Here is a 17,033-nt window from a genome sequence, read left to right as displayed (position 1 = left end):
TCTCTGCAAAGGCCAAAGAGGGAATGGGTCTGGAGCTTGGACTTGCCTAACTCCTAGAGGGGACAGTTCAGGTCAGCTAAGAGCTGTGTGGGTAGGCCAGGTTGGGGGATTTTGTATTGCAGCACTGGCTTTCTGAACAAGACTGAAATCTAACACCAGTCCCATCTGATGACCTTGTCAGAACACATGACAGGGTCTTCAGTGTAAAATCTTTAAAGATACGAAGAAAATCAGCGAAACACTCACATGTGCTTGGTATGATCGAAGTTGTGAATTAGCAACTGTAGAGCAATGGAGAGACCGAAGGGACCTAACCCATGGACAGCTTCCAGCAAAATTTTGTATTCCTGCCTACAACTAACAATGAGCTTACATAACCCCGAGGAAGAGAGAGACAGGTCATCTAATTACTATGTGCTGTTAGAGACCACAATGAAAGCTTTCAGTATGTGGCTAGAGGGCATAGGATTCATGGTGCTGCACCTAACTCTTTCATATTCATGACCTACCAATGGGATTGGGAAGAAACTTGAGACACTGATGTATATTTTGATGTGGGGCAAATTAGTGGAAAGGTAAAGAGGATTGCATGGTGTGTGGGGGGGGGGGGGGGGGGAGTCTCTTTGTTACCTTGGTTACAGTCCTACTGTGGCTGTGTCATCACTTTTGGCAAACCTGTGTGTACAGAACTGTAGAGTTGTTTCTTCCATGCCATTCCCCTGATCCTGTAAAATCTCCCCTTGGTCCATCAAGGGACCATCTACTCTTTCCACTTAATATCTGCAACCATTGACCATAAAACAAAGGATCCAAACTTCAGGGTGCTAAAATGTTCAATAACGTTTTGGGAGATTGTTAATGTTTCACTTATATTTGTCCTCCCTTTTTAGGGTGAGGTTTTTTTCTTCCCTACCCCCAACAGAAAATCAAATCAGGCTGGTCTTGCTATAAGGTAGAAAACAACACTGTTCTCTACACTTTGGTGTAGGAAAAGTAACAAGGGTGCAGATTCTGCAAGGTATTTTGGGATGTCTAACTCACACTGAAATCAATGAGATTTAGGCACCTGAGGATTTGGATATATCTCCAGCGAAGAAGCAAGATGAAGCTAAACTCCAAAAGCTATAATTAGATGGCACCGTTCCAAAAGCACAAGCCCTTATGAGTCCCGTCCAAGCCACCTCTCTGAGCTCCAGAAGGCTGTAATACTCAGGTTGTGACAGTGGTGAAGTCTTAAGGGTTTAATCACAGCTTTTTAATGCCCGTCCGGTAACGTGCAGCATGCAAGCATATGGAATGCTATGAAATCTTTAGACAGTGTTACAAATTCATCTCTCCCCTGCCACTGGCAAAAAGTCAGGTCACAGAAAGATGGGAGTGGTATTGGAGGACAGCCTGAGATCTTAGGAATTACCTCTGTTTTAACTTGCTCTGAATGTCCTGTAAGAGGGGGGTGCACTCTTAAACACCTGGAAAAGCAACACCTTTCCTTTCCTCGGCAGTGTTCCTGTGTGAAGTCACACTGGGTAATGCAAACATGGACACCTAACTTCTGTGCCTGTTTCTCTTGAGCCAGATCAGACCATCTGTATTTGCTGTACTATAATATGTCCTCTAGCTCTACCATAGCCTGTGTACTAGGAGGGCCCTTCTACCCAGAGGTAATGGGATCACTACGAGAAGAAAGCCTTCAGTCTACTCTTGGGACCTATGATGAATCAGTGGCAAAAAGCTACTGTACTCTTATCGGAAGATCGCTGTAGCTGGAGATGAATAGTACTTGCTTGCGTTATTTGGAGCCTCTTGTTGCTGCATTTTATGTTCAACTAGGGATGTGACGGGTTAACTGGCGAACCTATTAAATGGGATTTTACATCTCCAGTTTCAGTGTTTTACTACCTGTGGGTGGGTAATCTACAGCAGTGAGGACTTTGTGGAATTTATTGGTGGGGAGAAGCAGAGAAACCTGTTGAGCTGAATCAGCCCAGAGGTCACCTGTCTACGAAACAAATTGCTCAGTTAGGTGGAGGCCCTCAGCTGAAATTGCAGGTCTCTCTCAGGCGGACCACAGTCTGCGACTCTGAGGCTGAGGGTTGCTAATGGTGGTTGGTTGTGAAATTGGCTGCGTTTCACACTGCTCTCTGGGGAGGGGTTCCCTGCGCCATGGTCTGACGAAAGGGGTAAACTGTGAGGTGGCAAAATTTGCAGATGATACTAAACTGCTCAGGATAGTGTAGACCAAAGCGGACTGTGAAAGAGCTTCAAAAGGATCTCACAAAACTAAGTGACTAGGCAATAAAATGGCAGATGAAATTCAATGTTGATAAATGCAAAGTAAGGCATGTTGGAAAATATAACCCTAACTATTTGTGTAAAATGATGGGGAGAAGTCTTGGCGTCATTGTGGATAGGTCTTTGAAAACATTCACTCAATATGCAGTGGCAGTCCAAGCAAACAATCCTGGGAATCGTTAAGAAAAAGGGATGGATAATAAAACAGACTCTATACAAATCCATGGAATATTGCATGCAGATGTGGTTGCCCCATTTTAAAAAAGATATCTTTGCAATGGAAAAAGTTCAGAAAAGGGCAACAAAAATGATTAAGGGTATGAATGGCTCCCGTATGAGGGGAGATACTGGCGCTTTTCTACTTGGAAAAGAGGTGTTTGAGGGGGAATATGATACTGGTCTGTTAAATCATGACTGGTGAGGGGGAGAAAGTGAATAAAGAAATTTACTCATTCCCATAACACAAGTATCTAGAGCACTGTTCCCTCTAACTTTTTCTATCCTTGTGCAGGTTTAATTTTCTTTTGGACAGGTTGAAGCTTATGTGCAACACCAATATTGAGGTAGAATGTGGATGTGCACCCACCAGTATAAACAAAAAACATTATATATATATAAAATAAATAATAGTCCATATGTGTGGAAGAAAATAATTGAAATGGGATATTTGACAAGGAGCAATGCTTATGATATTTAATATGAAATTAACAGAAAAGAGAATTAACCTATGTATCATCCATTCTAATAACTCAAGGTAGTAAACACACCAAAATGCATATTATCCACACATAGCTCAGCTTTAAGGTCCTAAACAAATCTGAGTGTCAACTAGAAATAGTATTTGCAAGGAGAGCATGACTAATATAGTATTTACTGACACTGGAATGGAGACTAAAAGGCATTCACTAAGGCTTATACAATTTGCCTGGGGCCTGTTTAGTATTCATGCTGTAAAAACAGATAAGTTCTCCTGGGTTGAAACTTTCACCTTTTGTGTGTCACCAACTCAAAGAATATAAGTGCCAGAACACATGGCTTCAGGGTTTGTTTACAAATGCATGTTTCAAAGAGCTTGCAAATAAGGTTTCATCCTATAAAACAACTAGTATCATATCTAGTTCTTGTTCTTATGAGTCAGAAGTAGCCAGAACTCTACCACATAGCAAAGATCTAGCCTTAATGTAATACACTGTACCATGTATTAATTAGATCGTACAGCGCTGGCTGTGCCATCTTGTAATCTACTTGCCATGGGCGAGTAGATTTGTTGAGCCCCGTTAATTAGTAACATAGGATTTTAAAAAATCATTAAGACCAGAGTTTTAGATATCTGCAGCACACCAAAAACACTTCTGGTAAAAGTATCTTTTTCTTTCTTACATTAAGTCATTAACACCTATGTAAACTTTGTTTGAAATATAATCATGCAAATATCCTGGTGCACACCCCCTCCATGCAGCCTGCTTTCCCCTCCAACCCAGACAGAGAGGACTGCAGCAAGTGAGTCAGGAGGACACCGGAAACAAACTTCCTCCCCACCTTCACTGCACAGATGCCAGCACCCACCCATCCTCTTTTCCCCACCCTACTCCTATGCAGTCTGCTCACCTCAGCCCAGCTGGGGGCTGGGATAAAATCCTGCTTCTCAGATTAGCAGGCACCAGCATTCTAGCTGGGAGTCAGGACAGGGCAAAGCACAAACAAATTATCCACCCCTCCCCTACCTCATCCCAGCACACAGCAGAAACTCCCTCCCCCTTTCCACTTCACCCCAATGCCAGCACCCACCCATCCCTTCTTTCTCTCACCTACCCCATGCAGTCAGCCCCTTACCTCCACCATCCCAGCCCGGTTGAAGAGACTACTGGGTTTCGGCCTCTCTCCCCCCTTGGGCGGGGACTCTCCAAACTCCCCTCCTGTCTGACTTCCCCTCCAAACCAATTGATTAATTACTCCCTCCCTCTCTTCCATACCCAGCCACTTATTCTCTCCTTATCTCAGAGCTCAGTTCAAGCATGCAGCTAGCTCCATTTAGTTGCTGTATAGAGATGTCCTGCCTATGCAGGAGCTTTGAACCTCTGAGCGGGGCTCGGAAAGTAGCTGCATGACCATGCAGGCACACATCTTACAGGGAACTTAGATCTAGAGGTCACCAAATGAAATGAATAGATAGCAGATTTCAAACAAAAGGAAGTATTTCTTCATGAAACACACAGTCAACCTGTGGGAAACTCTGTCTTAGAGGATGTTGTGAATACCAGCACTTTAACAGGGTTAAAAAAGGCCTAGAGCTATTAGCCAGGATGGGAAGGAATGGTGTCCCTAGCCTCTGCTTGTCAGAGACTGGGCATGGGTGACAGGATTAATCACGTGATAGAAATGTAGCTGTGTTAGTCTGGGGTAGCTGAAGCAATGAGTGGTAGGTGTGAATTACTTGTGAAAGAGGTGGTGTCAAAGTGTAGGCATCCAGCAATTGAGGTACGCAGGCAGTGGCTAATCTTAAAGATGCTGCCCTCAATTTCTGTGTACCTCAGTTTTACATACCCTTATAAGACTGTTGTCAAGCTTCATTCATGATATATGTAAAGTGCTTTGAGGTAATCTGCTATATGCCGTGACAAGGCAAAATGTTATAGGAGAACAAAGGCAACAGAGCCTTCTCTCATTAAGGATCTAGAACAGAGGTCACCAACCAGTAGATCAAGATCTACCAGTAGATCCTGGATCCTCTAACAGGTGATCCTGACTGGTTTGGCCATGAGGCTGTCAAGGGGCCTTCAACTGCCTCTCCCCCCCCACCGCTGCTCATCTCCTACATTTTGACTTGGAGCTGTCCCTCCCCCGGGAGCCTCCTGCTTTCTGTGCAGGGCAAGGGAAGGAGAGGAGGGTGCTGATGTCAGAGTACCCCCCTTCTCCCACTCCACAGAGCAGAGAGGGAGCACAACAGGGTTTGGGATGGAGGAAGTTTGCTGGCTACTTTAAGGAGTGGTCCAGAGCCTGCCTTAGCCTCACTGCACCACCAACCAGGAGCCATCAGCAGTGCCCAGCTGGAGCCCACATCCCAAGCTTCTCCCCTAGTCGTGAACCCCCTCCTGCATCCCAAACCCTTGTCCTAGCCCTGAGCACCCCTGCATCAAAATGCCATTCCAGAGCCTGCACCTAGAACCCCCTCCTGAACCTCAACTGTCTGCCCCAAGGGCAGCTCAGAGCCCCTCTCACACTCCAGATCCTTTAATCCAAGACCAGAGCCTGCTCCCCAACCCTTTGCCCCTGCCTGATGAAAGTGAGTGAGGATGGGCAAGAGAGGGAGGATGGAGTGAGCAGGGGCAGGGCCTTGGAGAAGGGGCGGGAAGGAAGTGGAGCAAGGGTATTTATATTTGAGGTAGATCTTGGATTGCACCTAAATTTAAAAAGTGATCTCATTCTCAAAAAGGTTGGAGACCACTGATCTAGAACTACTTCACTTCTAAACATCCCCTTTTCCTGCTGGAATGTTCCATGCTCAGTCACTGTCAAGGTGATTGTGTGTATAGGTTTGAGTAAAACTAGTTTGACCACTGACTGAGAGAAGACTGAAAAATAAAGTACCCTCTCCCCCAAAAGAAATTCTTGTTTGAGCTGCTCCATCATGACAACTATTTTTACAATTCTGTACATTAAAGGCCTTTGTGTTCTCTGCTGTTGCTATTGATGTATTCTGTTCAGGTGTTACGTGGGGTTTCTCAGAACCCAAAGCTGTTTGTAACTTAACTCAGTGCCTCTCAGCCTCTGCAGATGACTGTCCCCCTTTCACGAGTCCGATTTGTCTTCCATTCCACAAGTTTCATCTCACTTACAAACCACTTGCTTGCAAAATCAGACAGAAAAAATAAAAAGTGACACAGCACACAAGTATTGAAATATTGCTCTTTCGCGTTTTTACTATAGCATTATAAATAAATCAGTTGGAATATAAATATTGTACTTGCACTGCAGAGTATGGTATACAGAGCAGTACTAACAGGTCATTGTATGAAATGTTAGTTTGTACTGACTTTGCTAGAGCTTTTTATGTAGCCTGTTGTAAAACTAGGTAAATGACTAGCCGAGTTGATGTGCCCCCTGGAAGCCCTCTGCCTCTGGGTGAGAACCACTACTTTAACTGTTCTCTTTAGGCCACGTCAGGAATAAATCAATGGGAACACTCTGCTTCTGTCTGATTAATAATTGATACAAACCAAAGTGCTTTCACCTAAAACTACTTTATTAGATTTTAAGCACATGCACACACATGTGCATGCTCTTACGGTAGGGTGAGAGCATTTAAAAACATTTAGATTTACCTAAGATCGAGAAATGATTTTGAGTAATAAGCAGTCAGGTTTCAGGGAGTGGGGTGGGGGGAGCCACCCCTTCTGTCTGACTGCCAGAGAGCTTAAATGCCACCTTCTTGCTCAATGGACGGATCCAAAATGTATTCTTTTGCCTCCTCTTTTTATAGCCAACTAAACAAAACACATAATAGATAGTGACTGCTAGAGGGTCACAGATTTTCCTAAATTCAATAAGACTGCTCACTGCTTTTTATTCAAAGATTTTTAATTATACCAATAATGTATTAGGATAGGGGTGGGCAACATAATGCCTGCAGGCCAGATACAATCTGCTAAGCCTTTACATCTGCCGCGTGGCCTGCCCTTCTGGGATTGTCTGGCTCCCTGTCTGCCTTAGTCTTTGGTGGTTCAAAGTAGCTGGCTGCTTCATGTACCTCTCTGTGCCAGGAAGGGGGGGTGGGAGAGAAAGACTTTGTGTGCTGCCACCGTCCCCAGCGCAATCTTTGCAGCTCTCATTGGCTGGTTTTGATGATTGTACTGGGGGCAAGGGCAGTATGTGAAATCCCCCTCCCACCTCAGGTGTGCAGTGCAGAGAGGCACATGGATAGCCAGCTGCTTTGAGTGGCCTGGGGCTGTGGCAGGCAGAGATCCTGCCTGAGGGTCTCGCTGGGCTGCTGGCTAGGTAAGTGCCTCCTGGCCAGAGTTTACCTCTGCCACCCCACCCCATCCTACACCCTGACTCCCTATCCCAGGTGACAGCTCCTTCCCAGACACTGAACCTCCTGCTACACTCCTCTCTCAGGCCAGAATCTTCTCCTGCACCCCAATTCCCTACCCTGAGCTTCCTCTTGCACCCAACCTCCATCCCACACCCTGCACCCCCTCTATGGTCAAGTGCAGCTCTTGACAACTTAACAAAATCATGGAGTCGTCGTCGTCTCCCCCCTCCCCCCCCCCCGGCATCAAAAGTTATTGCCCACCTCTGTATTAGGGGCACTTAAATCTGAGGTTGCTATTGAATCCCTTTCTTTCATACTTGTTAGATTGCTGTCCCATCTGGTTAACAAACTGCAAGCATGGAGTAGGTCGACGTTCCTTCATAAAGGCCTAAGATTTTCCTAGCTGGTTTTCAGCTGTCAGTGGCTAAACATACAAAATTGCTGGCTGCAGTATTATCCAATTCTGGCGTATATGCAGGAATGTCAGATTCTGTGGTAACACAGGCAGGAGCCATGGGTGAAAGCAGCTTAAACACTGTTTATCTGATTTCATCCTGGTGTATGGTCTACCTGCCTCCTCAGTTGGGCTGTTGATTTGGCATTAGGACCTGTCTTTTCTCAACACCGAGAAGCACATCTGAATTGGCCCTGTTGCAAGTGTGTCCATACTTATTCGCCTAGGTCCAGGACGTCCTTTCCCCTTGTATGATCAGAATGCAGCTATCCTTTCAGAACAAACAAGAGCTGGGGATTTGCATTGGATCCTCCCTCTTGTACCAGAAGGCGGGATGCTCTGGGAGATACCTGTCCCTTAGTAACCCTTCCTGGGTTGTGTGAATTATGCCAGCGGGCAGTATGAAGCTGAACTGAGGGGTGTGGCGATCCGTGGGCATGCTTACCTTCCCCACTGATGACACACTTTTGGCTTAGCCACCCTTCTGTAATGTAGCGCTGTGATTGAGTCCTGTGACTTGGGAGGAGCATCGCAATCCTATTACATGCTCAGCATCACTGCCCTAAAAACCCTCCCACTCCTCTGCTGACCTTTTAATTATAGCTAAATTCAAGTGTCCTGTCCCAGGTGTTGTCGGTGGGTAGTAAGCAGTATCCTATCTGTCTGCAGCAAACCAGCACATTTCTTTGGTGTGTTTTCTAAGATTGGTCCTTAGCCATTCTTCAGAGCTCTGTTGAGTTAACCCTCCTCCTCCCCCGTTTGTGCTAATGCAGTGGTTCTCAGCCAGTGGTACTTGTACCTCTGGAGGTACGCAGAGGTTTTCCATGGGGTACATCAACTCCTCTAGATATTTGCCTAGGTTTACAACAGGTTACATGAAAAGCGCTACTGAAGTCAGTACGAGCACTTCATACAAACAGTGACTTGTTTATACTGCTCTGTATACTACACACTGAAATGTAAGTGCGATATTTATACGCCAGTTGATTTATTTTATAATTATATGATAAAATAAGAGCAACTTTTCAGACTTGGAATGCAGGAACTTCTCTCACTCCCCAGGGAAACATCCACAGTGATGTAACACAGGAAGCGAGGAAGAATTCACTGTCTAGTGGAAGCAGCAGCGGTCCCATCTCTGAAATGGAATGCCCCAAAAAGGCGTTTGTCCGAGACAGCAGAGGCCAACACCCTGGGGCTAGCGCACAGTGCTAGGGAACCTTTAAGAAGGTGACTCCATGAATCACTGTGGTCATTCCCATAGCACCTGTGTTTTCTATACAGGTCACCCACCCAAGCAGTGGCCAGCCTTGACTGTGATTAGCTTTAGCTATTAAGATCACAGTCCTGGGCAGTAGAGTTTTAACCAGGGAAGGGATGAGATGGGCTTTGAAGTGTCACAAGCAATGTGCTTCCCGCTGCGCTCAAGTGAGCTAAGAAAGGAGTGAACCTAGAACTGGTTTTTAAGCATCCTGCGTGGCTACATGGGGAGCAGCTTCTGTAGCTGAGCTGCTGGTGTGAATCAGAAGAGCTTGTGGCTACTTTGGTTCCTTTGCCAGACCTCAAGATTCGTATATACTATTCGGGTCTCGGTAATCACCTCTTAATATAACAGTCCTCCTCTTGGCTCGTCCTGCTGTGTCAGCCACCCCCATGCCTTTCTTTCGAATAACGCCCACCCCAGAGCCCACCGGTTTGCTCTGTGAAGTGGGCTGTGATCTCACCAGCTCTCCTGTGCGGTGCAAGTGCTTTAATGCTCAAGATACTAGATATTATGTCAGAGGTCCCCAAAGTATGGGAAGGAATGTTTGGAGGTGTGTGTGGCTGGGGACCAGGTCATCCTCCACAGGGGACGCAGGGAGGGAGAGCCACCCAGCTCTGCTCCAGGTTTCAGCCCCGGCTGCTGGCCCTATGCACAGCATCTCAGCTGCTGGCCCCACACAACATTGCTGATCCCATGCTGGGTCTTCACTTCCAGCTCGACCCGACCCTCTGCTTCAGCTACCTTATCCTGTCCGGGTCTGTCCCTGGAGTTGCAGCCCTGCTCCCAGCCCCAGCTCTGGGGGGGTGGGAGAAGACAACAAGGTCAGAGGGGTGAGGTAAAAAATTTGGAGACAACTGCATTATGCAGAAAATGGACAAAAACAGGTAATCACATTGCAGAGAGAAAATTTGTTGCAACTGTGTCTCCAAAAGCGTGGTCCATACTGGGGATTCTCACTCTGATGCACTGAGCATGTTTCTACTTCTTCCGCCCCTGTTCCATTTATCATAGTCTGGGTTGCAATTTTTGTGGGATCATGGAGCATACTGGGTGGGGCTGATTAATCACCTGTGAGGCTTGTGCTACCATGCAGCTTAGCGGGAACACTGGATCACGTGATGATTACCTATTCTGTTCACTCCCTCTGGGGCACCTGGCTTTGGCCACTGTGGGCTGACAGGATACTGGGCTAGGGTGGACCTTTGGTCTGACCCAGTCTGGCTGTTCTTATGTTTGTGTCCTGGTCATTGTGTTTTGTCAAGTTATTAAAAAGGTATGGAGTGTTGAAACAGAAAATCAGAGCCACTCTGAGGCCAGTCATATCATTTTTTATCCTCTTTCCATTTGCTATTTTTTTTTCAAACCTTGTCTTCTATCCATTGCTTGCCTTTGCCCTGCCCTCTGAAACTTCAAGCCTTAGAAACTTCCATTGTTGGCAGACTCTTAACTAATCTGCGGCTACACCAACTTGGTAATGCATTGATTATTACATGCATTGGTAATCACTGATCATTACAGGGATAGAAAATAGCATTGGTCCAGGAGCTTTGTAGTTAGTTTGGGATCACTGCTGTAAAAAGCTTTGCTAGTTTGAAGGACTAGTGGCAAATTCAAGATTTGATGTATTGTGAACCAGCAAGGCTGCGGAACCAGGACGTAGGCCATTGGAAAGCCAGGAATCTTGGCTTACTAGCTTCTAGCGTTGGTGGGGTCCAACCTGAATTGTTTCTCCCCAATTGGGTTCCAGTATGATTTTAGTGACCCCTGCCTAAAGAGCTGCTATATTTAATAATAAAATGTTCTCAACTGTCTGGAAGCTGGGGCTCTCAGCTTTCAAGTGTTATAAAATATTAATCGTGAATGGTTAATGGGTTACCAGCTGCTTCAATCACACTGAAATTGCATTAGCAAGGGGATAAGAAGAATGACATGACTTTATGGTCTGGTGTCTCAGAAGCCATCAACAGCACCTTTGAGACCAGAGATGCTTGTGGCAAGTGTCAGAAATTATTCAGATCACACTAGAGCCAGGCCTTTGACTGCCAGTCCTGGAAAATTACAGAAATGATGCTGGGTGTCACAGGGACTTGGTAATGGGATCTGGGGCCTTTGAAAACTAGCTTGGGTCAGGAGTTATCCAGAGTTACCATCTCTCGGTTATTCAGGAATGTGGCCCATGCAAAGTGCAGTTGGTGGATCCTTACTCTGTGAGAGGTGTCTGCTTTCAGGGATCACGGACTGTGGTGTGGTCAGTGAGAGGTGGCTGCCTGCCTGCCTTAGTCTGTCTCTGACATGGGTAACTTTCAGGGCATTAAAAGCAGTTGAGCTTTCCTGCTGTCTGTCTGCTGAGCCATTCCACTGTCCTGGCCCAAACTGCAGAACCACAGCACCCGTGACTAGAACCCCTTCCCTCAAGGAAAACCACAAAACTGCTTCCATTAGCTCTACATCCTTGCTACATTCCAGCTGCCTGCCCTGCCCCAGCGCCCATTCATTCTTTGCACGCTCCCCAAGACTGCAAATGAAAGGGCTGGCTGTGATGCAGGAATGCATCTAACAGGAACTGATCTGAAGCCACCAACATGAGGACAAAAGTCTCATGACATGGCCGACCCACGTCAGCTGACTCAAATTCATGGGGCTAAAGCTGGTTGTTCCGGTGTGGGCTGGAACCCAGCCTGAGAGACCCTGCTGTGTCTGCACAGTAATTTTTCAGCCTTTTGGGCATCTGCACATTTGTTATCCCCATATACTTGCAGAGAGAGAGGACAACAGAGGGCACCAGCTTTTGGGTATTACTGCACTGGATTAGATTAAGAACATAAGAACGGCCAGACTGGATCAGACCCTATACAACTCCCAGTCCTTGGCAAGGTTGGCAGATGGGCCCAGTGCATTTCAGTGTGTGACATGCAGTAAAATGTGGGCTTGTTTAAATGTAAAACGCTTCTTCCTTGTGTCTTATTCTTAGCTACCCACTGCTTAAGCTTCCCTTGCCTGGAACAGGCCCTGTGGAGTACAGCACCCCTGTGAAGGATTACTCGCCACCTTCTTCAGAGCCAGGCCCCCAGCAAGGAGATCCTAATGAGAGACCTGATTGGGTAGGTCTTTGTGTGCGCCCGTGTGTGTATTGCTGCCCCCTGTTGACCAGTGTGTGCGTGTGCGCACCTGAGCAAAGGTGAAGGGGTGGGGAGCAGAGCGTTCCCTCTGATAGTTTACACCTGAATGTAATGCGCTGAGGAAGTGCTTGCAGTTCCTGCACCTCGCCTGCCTATTCAATTCAGGCCTGATGCTCCTGTTGTCAGACTCAAACACTGTCCGCAGACCCAAGTTTGGATCTTTAGAGTGGGTGGGTGAAACCTTTTGAATCCTGTTTTCCTGCTTAGCAGGAGCCTGCGTTCCCAGGGGAGACAGAGAACTGTCTCCTGAGCCAAGGATTCATTTTGTTCGCTGCATTTTTTCAAAATTGTTCTTCAGCTTTTATACTCCCAGGCCTCCCTTCAGTAGAGGCTGCCAAATTCATTAACATTCTGGGTAGATCGAGTTCTCCCAGCTCTTCCAACTGAGGCTGAAGCCGCTTGCCTTCCTCCAGGCTCCTGCAGACACTCCAAGGTAGCCAGCCCCACAAGTAGCTCACATGTACAGGGCTGTAGGCTTAGCCTGCAGCTGGCTGAGGAAAGCTTCTCTTCAGCCATGGCCCTCAGGTCAGCTGCTAGATCCCCAAGGGTATGGTTACTAGAGGCCACTCCCACCCCACATCTGCATTCAGCCTGCTGGAAAGGGATGAGAAGAGCTACCAGGAGAGGGGGGAATGCGAGGGATTAAAAACTATGACGCTAGAGAGAAACCAGCAAATGGGAAGAGGAAAACAGGCCATGCTTGGATGGCACAAGTGGAGTGCATCCATCCTCCACAAGGGAGAGGACTGCAAGAAGGAAGGGTTAGGAGGATTCTGTAGGGAGTTGCAGGAGAGGGCCCCGCTCACCCTTCAGTCTTGCAGACTCCACTGTCTCCAGAAGGTCACCTCTCGCTCTCTGCCTGTTTTCCCCACAGTACCTGGGCGCTCCCGTGGCCTACATCCAGCAGATCTTGGTGAAAGCCACGGTCTCACCATGGCGCAAGAACTTCCTTGCTGTGGATGTGTTCCGCTCGCCGCTCTCCCGTGTCTTTCAGCTAGTGGAGGAAATCAGAAACCACGCCTTGAGAGACAGGTAAACTCCCTCTGCTGGTGTCACACTGAGCGTCCCCCCCCCTTCCGATGCAGTGTTCTGCGGGTCTAGCCATCAGGATTGAACTCCTTAGCTCCTGGAAATAAGGAAAGCAAGAAACTAGATGGGATTTTGGGTGTATGGTGTCACATCCTTTCCGCACCCTGTAATAGACAAGCTGCCTGTGCTGTGTTCAGAAAGAGTTTTCAGTTGGCTTCCGGTCACAGCCTTGGACTCATGTCCTTGCCGCACAGTGTTGTCTTCAGTTCAGCTGCCCCTTTAACACACGTAGGGATCACTGTCTAGTGATGACGCACGTTTGTCAGTGACAAACCATCTCCTCCTGTTGTTCACAGTATCTGTGATCACTGTGATGATGTCCTTGACAGGCAGCCACGCTTCATAGAAATGAAACAAGACATTGTGTGCGCTCAGCCCAGCTAGACTTCAACTCAGGGACAAGTGGCAGAGAAATAATTTCCAGACCAGATGTTCTTGGATGAAATCTGAAATCAATAATACAGCAGCACCATGTTCCTGGGGCTTGCTGCTTATTTTTTAACATCAAATTTCACATATTTTAGTCTGCTCCAAAATTGTTAAAGTGCTGCAAAAATACTGTATAAGAAAAAGCTTATCTGCATGTTGAAGCTGTCATTGGGAGGCTGGGCATCTGGGTGGGGGTAGCCAAGGCTTTTTCCATCCTGAAGATATAGGAGACAGGTTGCATTTTGACCCTGGGAAACAGTTAAGATTGTAGGCAGTTGTCTCCTCTGGGCAGAGATAAGGATGACCTGAAATGTTTGGAGTGGTTTGAACACCTGATTCCAGACCCCAGCAACCTTCAGGGTGGCTAGCCACTCCACTGTTCCACTCTCCATTGCTGCCTCCAGCATTGAGACACAAACACCTGAGCCATATAGAAACTGATCAGGGATGACATAGTGAATATTGTTGATGAGAAGTTTGTCATCACTAGGTTTCAGAGTCAATGCCTGATTGAGAGGACAGAGTTCTCGCTGAGCGCTCTGGAGGCTCAGGCAGGCCTCAGTTTTTCAGTCCTAAGGTTGTCTTTGCCCCCAGAGGAAGAGAAATGTCATTTTTTTCTGAAGGAAAAGCCTAGATTTTGCTGTGTAGCTTTGCAGCTGGACATGGACATTATCCTAGTTCAGGGCTAGTAAACACATGGGCCACATGCAGCCCTCAGCCTGTTCGTTTGCAGCCCACGGTGCAGTTTGGGTTTATGCAGGGCTCAGCACGCGGCCTGTGGGTGGGAGCCTTTGAACGTGGCCTCCACTGGGAATACAATACGCTCCACAACAGCGAGGCATCATCCAGGCAGGGTGAGAATTGAAAGATGTAAGCAGACGGGTTGTCTGGAACAGACAGATACAGTGTTGGCATTTCTAGCCTCCAGGGAGGAGGTACCACAAGCACTGGAGCATTGTGTAAACAAAGATATTTGCATATATTTGCATATATGTTTGCATGTATATGCAACCACACTTAAATTGTGGCCCCCGGCATGTGCTGTGAATATCATTAAGGCCTCCAGGGCTTCTAAAGTTGAGTAGCCTTGGCTGTGCACATTCACAAGGAAGTACTGCTCTCTTTTTGAGCAGCACTAGCCAACCCTTGACCTGGCAGCCTATCTGCCACTGGGCCTTGCACAATCAGACAAGTGCCAGTGTAGGCCCAGGCTGAGTGAAGTCCGATGTGTATCTGATTTGTTAGTGGGATTGTGCAAGCATGTAAAGCGTGGCTTAAACTTGTGTAAGAAATGTCACTTTCAATTGTTAATGGCAGTGTAAGCCTGCCGTTAACGTGAGTTCACACAGCTTAACCCCCCAGGAGAGCAACACTTTGCCGTGCTGTGACAGGTGCTCCAACATTGGGGCCTGATCCTGCAGATTGTGCTCACATCAGTGATACGTACAGGCATACTGGTCAGACCAAAGGTCCGTCTAGCCCAGGATCCTGTCTGCCGACAGTGGCCAATGCCAGATGCCCCAAAGGGAGTGAACAGAACAAGGAATGATCAAGTGATCCCACCTTGATTGCCCATCTCCACCCTCTGACAAACAGAGGCTAGGGACACCATTCCTACCCATCCTGGCTAATAGCCGTTGATGGACCTAACCTCCATGAATCTACCTAGCTCTTTTTTGAACCCTGTTTAAGTCCTGGTCTTCACAACATCCTCTGGCAAGGAGTTCCACAGGTTGACTGTGCCGTGTGAAGAAAAACTTCCTTTTGTTTGTTTTAAACCTGCTGCCTATTAATTATTTCATTTGGTGATCCCCTTGTTCTTATGGGAACAAGTAAATAACTCTTCTTTATTCACTATTTCCACACCAGTCATGATTGTATACACCTGTACAGATCATATCCCCCCTCAGTCTCCTCTTTTCTAAGCTGAAAAGTCCTGGTCTTTTTAATCTCTCTTCATATAGGACCCGTTCCAAACCCCTCACATCATTTTTGTTGCCCTTTTCTGAACCTTTTCCAGTGCCAAATAGAGTAGAGTCCTATAAGCAAGGGCTGATGGCTTGTGCCTGCGGTTTGGAAATGCTAACCCATCCAAGCTGGATATGACCTTCAGGGCAGCACTGCATCCCCATGTTTTCACACAGCTGGGGGCATCCTCTTTGCTGTGCTTTGAAGCAGAGGTCAGAAGAGATTTTGCTGAGTTGCTTGTGCTGAACAGTTTTACTCCGGCTGTTTTCTTCAGCACCTGTGCGACCCCGATTGGAAATATTGAGGGAGGTTTGTATTATAATCTCCCGTTAGCAAATGAGAAAGGAGGAGGCAGAGAGGTGAAAGCCCAGGTTTTCAAAAAACCCCGCTACTTCGTAATGTCATGCTCCTGGGGACTGATTTTAGAAGCGTTGAACATACATGGTTAGCTGTGGGTGCCTGGCACTTCTGACAGTGAGGCCCTGCGTGTCTCAAGTTGGGCGCTCAGAACTGAGGCCCCCAGAATTAATGAAATTGTGCATCCCCCAGCCGGGGAATGAGTGAGAACGAGCGCTCGGGCATGCACGAGCTGCTTGGGAGTACAGTAACACGCTGCAGCTTCTGGTCTCCACCTGCCTTTCAGTTCTGGGATCCGAAGTTTGGAGGAAGTCTGCCTTCAAGTGACAGATCTCCTGCCCAGCTTGAAGAAGCTGCGAGACCTGCTACCTGAACATGGCTGCCTCCTGCTGTCGCCTGGGAACTTCTGGCAGAACGACCGAGAGCGCTTTAACTCGGACCCCGATATCATCAAAACCATCCACCAGCACGAACCAAAGACACTGCAGACATCAGCTACCCTCAAAGGTAGGTGGCTGAGTGGAACAGGTGCTGGATGGGGTCCAGTCTCTCCTGAGCTGATTGCCAGCAATGCTGAGTGGGGCAGAGTCTGGCCTAAGGCCACCAGGCTCATTTCACCAAGGGCTTTCTGTCTGGATGAGCCTGCCAGAGGTGAAAAGTAGGAGTTCTAACTTCAACAGCCTGTGGATATGGGGAGAATATCTGTGGATAGCCAACAGCCCCCCCGACTCTTCATCTGAATTACTGCTGAGAACTACATTGCCTGGGGTGGCCGATGCCAGCGATGTGGGGATTGTCATAGGAGAGGAGTGAATGTTCCTCTTGTCCATGCATTGGTGGTTGCCGGGCGTGACCACCTGCCTGCCCCTCCTCAGGTGGGCGCCTGCTGCCAGTGAACATCTCTTGGAATCTGACCATGGCTGAGGTCTTGTTGGTTCCATAGAGCTGCTGGCTTGTTCACCCCTTTCT

At 47.4% G+C, this 17,033-nt stretch overlaps 1 protein-coding gene across 10 annotated transcripts in view; it reads left to right on the top strand.

The window, feature by feature from the left end:
- SCAP (SREBF chaperone) overlaps nt 1-17,033 on the top strand; it is a 101,104-nt gene that overhangs the window by 39,745 nt on the left and 44,326 nt on the right. For all 10 annotated transcript variants that reach the window (XR_012902157.1, XM_075923017.1, XM_075923015.1 and 7 more), the window contains 3 exons: nt 12,014-12,143; nt 13,096-13,253; nt 16,351-16,571. Coding sequence is in view for 9 of the 10 variants with exons in the window: in XM_075923017.1 (XP_075779132.1) it covers nt 12,014-12,143; nt 13,096-13,253; nt 16,351-16,571 (509 nt within the window). In the remaining variant the exon portion in view is untranslated. The remainder of the gene's footprint in view (nt 1-12,013; nt 12,144-13,095; nt 13,254-16,350; nt 16,572-17,033) is intronic.

The sequence above is a fragment of the Pelodiscus sinensis genome, chromosome 2 (genome assembly GCF_049634645.1).
Source record: "Pelodiscus sinensis isolate JC-2024 chromosome 2, ASM4963464v1, whole genome shotgun sequence".
Taxonomy (NCBI): Eukaryota; Metazoa; Chordata; order Testudines; family Trionychidae; genus Pelodiscus; species Pelodiscus sinensis.
Note: the sequence above shows the minus strand (reverse complement) of the source record. Positions and strands in the feature narration are given on the sequence as shown.